Genomic DNA, 8,187 nt, shown 5'->3' on the forward strand with positions numbered 1-8,187 from the left:
AAGTTTAATTTATGAAATGGTATTTGCCTTCTTTCTTTTTACAAGAAAAGATTTTTATACATTAAAAAATTATTAGTGGAATCATTGAAATAATATATCAAGTTTTGTCAACAGGTCAAGTTAGTTATACATATTCTACAAATTGTAAGTACTGGAATCGGACCAGGAATGGATATGAATCGGTGTTGGATTATGTTCTATGCATTACTATATAATTGTGATTGAGTAGATCTGTCAAATTTTAAATTATGTCACAAAGAAATATATAAAATTATGGAATAAAGTTGAGAATGGAAATGATGAATGTGTCAAAGAGACAACAACCCGACCATAGAGCAGACAACAGCAGAAGGTCACCAACAGGTCATATGTTTTACATTTTTTTACGATTCTAAAAATTCCTAGGAAAAATTTGACAGATCTTCAACAATGACAAGGTATAATGAGTAATCTTGCATCCAAATCAAATTTGTTTTTAGGCTATGATATAATTTATGACATTAATTACATGTACTGACATTTGAATGGGTTATTAAGCTAATAGCATGTTATTTTGGAATTTTGATTAATTTTTTCTACAGCTAAGGGAAGAACTAACATTGAACTACGGGATTCCATTCAAGCTAACGGACAACCAGAAGGGTTCCGCTCTCGTAGGGGGAGTGGAACGTTTGGATATAAATCCAAACTAAACGATACAGGATACGCATCATCGGTTTCTTCAGGTATACAGAAAAACACGTTTTTAGTTTTTAGCACTTTGCAGTTTTCAGATTCTCCACCCTGTTACCTGCTATTAGTAAGACAGATGCAATAGCCTACCACAGATAATAATCTGCTGTACACAATTCAAAAATCCATTGTTTTGCAATGGCTATTCTAATGGCAGAAACAAATCTGCAGTACACAATAGCCATAGCAATCAGGAACACATATTCTATTGTATCTGCCTTACTGAAAGCTGATAATAGAGTGTGAGATATCTGGTGTGGCTAGGTTAGGGAGTATCATATTGAAGTCATGTATACAGTGTGCAGCTCTGCCCTATACATATTTTCGTGCACTTGTTCCGTTCTACTCTGATTTTAGAAAGGAATTTTAAAAAACTGATAGGTGCTAAAATTATTATAGTTCTCGCTAAATAGACTAAATTAACAATAGAAATGCTGTCTTGCAAGAAAATTTTACAAGACTAATTGGTCCTAGCAGGAGCCTACCCAGTCATCTACCCTGTTAGGTAAAAATGTTTTCTTGGATGAATATATTTATGGAAACATTCATTTAAGGTTGCAGAAAAAATATCTCAGCCTTTTTTAATTATTTTTTTGTAGGTTTGCGAATAGAAATTTTATGATTTTCACATTGAAGACTTGCATAACTGTTAGAACCATAAATTTGGTCCCTGAAAATTAAAAAGTTCCAGTTTCCACAATTTAGAATTTAAGTCACAAGAAAATGAGAAATTTAGACTTTTAGACTAATGATAGTCTTTTCAATACTCAAAATCAAACATAGGAAAAACATTTTTTTTTAACATGTTTTGTTTTTATAATGAACATGTGACCTGCATTATAGCATGCAGCTAACAAAGGTTGATACATAGTATATATAAGTGGTAGTTTGTTTTTTTTGGAGGATAATTTGATAAAAAATCTTAGATGTTAAATTTTCATGGGATTGAGAATCAAAAAGGTCATTAATTTTTTGGGGACTGAAAATGGCAGTTTTGCTTAAAAACGTGGATACAAAAATTAAGTAAATTTCCAAATCGAAAATGTAATGGTTTATTTTTTAACTTAAAGCAAATCTAGAAAATAAAAACATTTTATTTTTATTAATTAGAAAGAGAATTTTGTGTATAATTATCTTTTACTGAGCTACCACCACTTATGTACATATACTATGTTTATTTATATTAAAACTAACATGTATAATCCTACCATGTAATATCAACCTTAACTGATGAACACAGGCTTCATTTGAAATTAACTGGTTTACAGAATTTTGTCTCTATAAGAGTTATTTCCCCTTCCCTAGTTTTGGTGAGAATGAATTGAAGCTGATTTGGGTCATGTGTGAATGAAACAGCCATCCAATCACACAAAATACCAATAAACATCTAGAGCTCAACATAGTTTATTTACAATAGAGAAGTGCCTATGCCAAGACCAAAGTATAAGTTCAAAACTGATTCAGTTGATAAACAAACATTTATCTTAAGGTGGTACCCAACACTTTCACTAAAATTAATTTGACTCTTTTAATTTTCATAAAATTTTGTCAAAATATTTACTTTGACCCTTTAACAAAAATATAAAAATTTTGATCATTGAGAAGCTTAATATTCCTTTTACAACACAACGTAATTAAAACGTTTAGCTGACTTTACAGAGTTATCTCCCTGTAGTGTTAGGTACCACCTTAAGGGGTCAGCTGAAGCTTTTGAATATTTGATTCAAATCTAATTGACACATAACTTCTAAATCTGCCCTGTACTAAGACTGTTAGCACACCTTTCCTGAAAGGGATAAAATTCTTAAACCAGTTGATTTCAAAGAAGTATGCAGAAAAGTATTCATTTATTTAATATCACTACATTACAAACAGTTTGCTAAAAACATAACTCACAATATATATATACAATGCTTTATAGAAAGATATGCTATAATCATGCAGGGCCTTTGATATAGTGACGGAGCAGTGTGTTTGCACTATTTATATTTTCCTTTTTGTAATTGGTTCATTTTAGCTGGAAGTTCAGGTGACCAGTCCTTACGGAGGAGTAAGAACGCCACTTCTATGGTAAACTTGTCTGGCGTTGGTTCTCTGTCGGTGAGAACTACGTTAAGAAAAAATCCTGATTTTGGTAGGTTTTAACCATAATGATATCCGTCAGCATTTCGTTACAAATCTTTCATAGACGTTAAATAATTATCCTTGGCTGCCTTCTACGATCCAAAAAGTTTTTATATTGATGAATTCTATATCAAATCAGAATCTTTTGGTCACAAAACATTTCGGATCATAGGTGGTGACCAAAGCTTTTAGGTCTGAAAATTGCACAAAATCGTCATTTTTTGACAAAATGTCCAATATAGGCTTATTTTGGGGAATATCATGCTTATATTGAGAAATATTACACAAGCGTAAACAGCCATTATTGGACCAAATCTATTGATTGACACTTTTATCAATATTTATTTCACATACACGAACTAACATTGTTATTTTTAAATTTAGCATGAAAAGCATTTTTGATGGGTTTTGTTTTTGGAATGGTGGTTATGGATTAAAAATGAAACACAATTAATATATTAAATACAATGTGAATAACAAAAAAGTTTTCATGATAAATGATATATATTTTTATGAACCCATATTTGTTATATATTTGCTTAGTATTGCCATGTTTGTCAAACCCTTCTCTTTATCTCTTGTAATTCAACAGCTTGAATAATAAACCTTATAAAGACACTATTATTTAGATGTTTAGTGTTCTATTGACATGTCTAAATGCAGTAACATCTCTTCAGCTTGTAATTGCTAGATTTTGCTATGTTTTGCTAATGAAATTTATTTTTTGCTTTAGATAGAATTTCACTTTTCAGATGCTTTGATATGCTTACTAAAAATAAATCCTTATATGTTGAAATCTATTAAATAGTTTATAAAAGAATGTTCATGGTTCAAATACTAATTATTTTTTCAAAATTTGCTCTTTATGTCCCAGCTAGGAGCATTATGTTTTTGTCTCGCTTGATGGAGTCAAAAGGCTAGACATAGGTATGCTGTTTCTGGCAACGGTGGCAGCTCCAGCTATGTATTAGGTCTAGTTTTAAGTGAGCCACTAGCAGTTGGTCAATGATCTTTGGTATGCAGTTGTATTAGTATTGGCACATTTCATTACCATGGAGATTTTTTGGCCCTGCCCCCTTAGTTATGGTCTAATAACTTTGAACTTTTTGCTTAATTTTCATGTATTAGTTTGTGGTTAGGTTTGTAAAAAGGGAACTACTTATGATGTGGGTCTCATTGGGGTCTAAGCGTGACGCGGGGTTGACGATTTTTTGTAAGCGTGACACATGAAAGTCAAAATATTGTGGCGTAAAAACAGGAAATGAGGTCTTGAGGGACCCGGGAAATGACAAAAAAATGAAAGTTGCTTTTTTGGTCTCTGCATTCGTTTGTTCGTTCATTTGTCCATCTGTTTGTTTAACCGTCTGTCCAGCTTCAGGTTAACGTTTTTGGGCAAGGTAGATTTTGATGAACTTGAAGTCAAATCAACTTGAAACTTTGTACACATGTTTCCTATGATGTGATCTTTCTAATTTTAATGCCAATCATAAAAAAATGATAGTATGAGTTGGGCATCCATGTACTATGGACACATTCAGATTTCTTATTGATTATATGTTTGAAGATTTAGATAAAAAAAATTACTTATATATTATGTTTCTGAAACAGTTTTCATCAGCGGTGATTGAAGTAAAATCTTTCAAGGCAACCTTGGTTCTAAAATCGCTCCATCAAACTCTTATTATTATAGTGGATAACCACAAAATCTATTTAAAAGTTAAATGTTTAGATGTTACTGCATTTAAAGTATTTTTACCCACAATGTATGTATATATACACCCAAGTTTTGCACTGTTAACTTAACATATTGTCCTTTCTTGTATTTAACTGTAAACCAAGTGGAAAAAAATCCATAAAAATGTCTTTGTCATTGTAAGATACTGTGGACTCATTATTTATTTGTAGGATACCAATTTTTGTAGATTTCATGTGAACCACTAAATTAATTGTTCAACAAATTACAAAATGTACAATTTTTCTATAAGATTATATGGAGATTTTCACAAAACCATAAAATCAAATATCCACACAAATGCAAGTTTTCCTTTATCCACAAAAATTGGTACCTGAGGAAAATAAATGATTCCACATTGTTCCTCGTTGAGTAATTTATACAGTAATAATAATATTTTATTTTTTGTTATTAGGGTCAACAGGAAGTTTACAAAGAACAAAGAGACTCAGTAATTCCTCATCAAATATTCATTCAACGCCACCTAGGACGCCACGGACAAATTTAAACAATTCATATAATTCACGCTCGCCAAACATTCAACGATCAACAACACCACAGCCAATACCAACATATACAGCAAGAGCAAGGACTCCTACCCCTAGGACTTCATCAACATCTCGTTATCCTCCTCCCCCACCCCCTAAAACATCAACTCCAACACGGTCGGGTCGAACCACACCCACTTTCTCAGGAGGACGTACAACGCCATCTGGTAGAACGACTCCAACATCCATGACAAATGGAATGAGTGGTGCCACACGTAGATTACCCACAACACCCAAGAATCCACGGTGATACACATGAACGGTTTTAGTTATTGTTTAGATCTTATATTTATTTACTTGTTAGACGAACCATGAAATCTTAATTAGCAAACTTGACAAAAAGGCAAGACATGTGTCGATTCATGTCCATACTTAGTCGTGCGGCATTCAAGTGGTTTCATAGAAATCTCCCTCATAAAACCAATAAGCACTAATTAAGTCTAGTTATAACTAAGATAAAAAACATTCTTTTCATTTATGTGACCCTCTTAGAAATCCCTGGCTATGGGCTAGCATGTGTTAAGGTGTTCAATAGATAAAGATACATAGTAATATTAATGATTTCATGTTCGACTTAACAAACCTGAATTTATTGTATACACACTGAGATATATCAATTGTATAAGAACTATGCATTGTGGATTATCAAATGTTATTAAGTGCCAGTGGGTTCTGAATTGTCAAGAAATAAAATAGATTTTTATTAATGTTTTTTAGATTTAAAAAAAATTGAGAAGTTTGTTAAATGATAAGGGTTATATTCAGTCTATTCTGATTTTTAAATTTTTCATCTATATTTTTCAGAAATTTACCACAACAAATTTCCGTCTTAAAACTTTTCAATATTTCGATTAAAAATTTCGACATTAACTTCTTTCGATTTAAAAGTTTTCCCTGATGGATTTTACATTAAAACTTAAGGATACTGAAAACACACAAATATTCATTATTATAAAGCAGTGATTCTAATTTGGGATAAGATTATAATTATGACTAAATCTTTTAATTATCTGCCTATCTTATTGAAGTGTATTGTATGAATGATAGTTGTATGTGTATTTTAGTTACATAGATTTATTTATTGGGACTTCTGTCTTTTTGATGAGATGTCTCAATAGGTAACAGGGGAGATAATTCTTAAAAAGGGGAGATAATTATAGAGTTCCCTACTGCAAATTGTTAAGTTACAAAATTGTTAAAAAAAGATTAAATCTAGAAAATATTTCCATCACATTTAAAAATTTATTTCTAATATATCACAGGAGTGAAACCATTAGGTGTTAAAAGAAAATGCACTGCTTTTAAAGATGGATTTTACTTAAAATATTGAAAATTTTTTAAAATATTGAAAAAAATTGAATGTACATTATACAGGAAGACAAAAAATTGTGCTTTAATAAGAAATATTATTTTTTGGTCACTTTAAAGAAAAATAATTTACTGTATTACTAAATTTTGGTAAAATTAGAAATAAAATGGTTTAGGATAATTTGTGTCATATTTTCATTAAATGTTGGAAATAATTTATGCGTTAACATGTTTAATCTGAAATGGACGAATGAAAGCATGTGTTATGTACTGAAATGAATGTTATGTAATATATGTAGAGAATTCAATAAAACTTGGTATGTATGTGTTGATTGCATGTCAAGTGTTTGAGGGCGCGGATGTAAACAGAGATATTGTTAATTGTCAAGTAAAAGATATTATTACGAGTATATTCAGTTTTGAGAAGTATATAGTCCAATATAAAACATATCATTGCAATCATTACATATCAAATATACATGTCTTTCTTGCAAAAAGGGAGATAATTTTATGTCTTTCTTGCAAAAAGGGAGATAATTTTATGTCTTTCTTGCAAAATGGGAGATAATTTTATGTCTTCTAGCGAGTGTATTTAATTTAATATTTATTAAATTATGAAATGCTCAAAATTTTTTCAGTTTTTCCAATAAAAATTCCAGCTATGAAAAAGTAAATAAAATCGAATATTTATAGGTAAAAAGAGAAGAAATAAAATTTCTGCAGAAAGAATGACAAAAACATTAGTATGTGCTCTTCTTAATATCTTAGTGCTACAAGTTGAAAATTTCAAAATAATGAGCTACTGTTTGTATTTTAGCAGAGCTATCTTGTAACCAGTTCATTATTCTAATCAGTATGCAGATCTAACTTTTTAAATTAGAACAAATATGTAATTCCCGGAAAAAATCTTTAAATCATCATGAATTAAACTTTAGATAAAGTTAAACAGAACATGGTACTGAAAATTTTATATAATCAAGGTTTAATAAAAACCATGTTTAACAAAATCTTCGAACGATTATAGTTACGGTATATAATTCACTAAAGTAAAGGGGCAAAAGTGGTCTTTCTCCTGACAGTAAAGGAGGGACTACTGGTGAAGAATCGTATTTTAACCTCTTGATATTATTTTTCTGCACAAGTCATATATTTTGAGTTGTATGTTAATTTATAGATAATAATCAAAATGTACAAGCTAGCTTTCTTTATATTTTCATAGTGCATTTATAATTACATACTTTGGTATATAATGTTAAATCAGAAAATTGTTACTTTTAGGTTGTCATGGTAACAATTCTATTATGGCTGATATATTTTTATAATCATATTTACATTGTAGATAGTTTCTCATTTGTTATGTCACCTGCACATATCACTGTCAGCCATTTTGTTACCATGGAAATGTACATATCATTTAGCAGACGGTTTATTGACTGTCATTGTATGAAACTGACATAAATAAAAATGGAAGTTGTCAAAATGAAATTGTGTTCTTTATTATAAAAACATAAAATAACAATAATATTGTAATATATAAACTAAATTCAAAACAGAAAGTCCCTAATTAAATGGCAAAATAAAAAGCTCAAACACATTAATCTAATGAGAAACAATTGTCATATTTCTGACTTGGAGCATGGATTTTCTCATGTAGAAATGGTGCATTATTCCTGGTTTTATAGCTAGCTAAACCTCTTACTTGTACATTCATATAAAATTCCATTACATTGTATTATATTGAAT

The 8,187-nt window shown here is 30.2% G+C and overlaps 1 protein-coding gene across 18 annotated transcripts in view; it reads left to right on the forward strand.

Moving 5' to 3' along the window:
- Window positions 1-7,929, forward strand: part of LOC139503208 (microtubule-actin cross-linking factor 1, isoforms 6/7-like) — a 122,069-nt gene extending 114,140 nt beyond the window's left edge. For 11 of the 18 annotated variants that reach the window (XM_071292954.1, XM_071292958.1, XM_071292964.1 and 8 more), the window contains 3 exons: window positions 582-725; window positions 2,750-2,866; window positions 5,004-7,929. In XM_071292954.1, the coding sequence (XP_071149055.1) occupies window positions 582-725; window positions 2,750-2,866; window positions 5,004-5,386 (644 nt within the window). In that variant the 3' untranslated portion in view covers window positions 5,387-7,929. The remainder of the gene's footprint in view (window positions 1-581; window positions 726-2,749; window positions 2,867-5,003) is intronic. The other 7 variants (XM_071292960.1, XM_071292962.1, XM_071292966.1 and 4 more) reach the window with 2 other exon arrangements.
- Window positions 7,930-8,187: the final 258 nt, after the last annotated feature.

The sequence above is a fragment of the Mytilus edulis genome, chromosome 14 (genome assembly GCF_963676685.1).
Source record: "Mytilus edulis chromosome 14, xbMytEdul2.2, whole genome shotgun sequence".
NCBI classification, from domain to species: domain Eukaryota; kingdom Metazoa; phylum Mollusca; class Bivalvia; order Mytilida; family Mytilidae; genus Mytilus; species Mytilus edulis.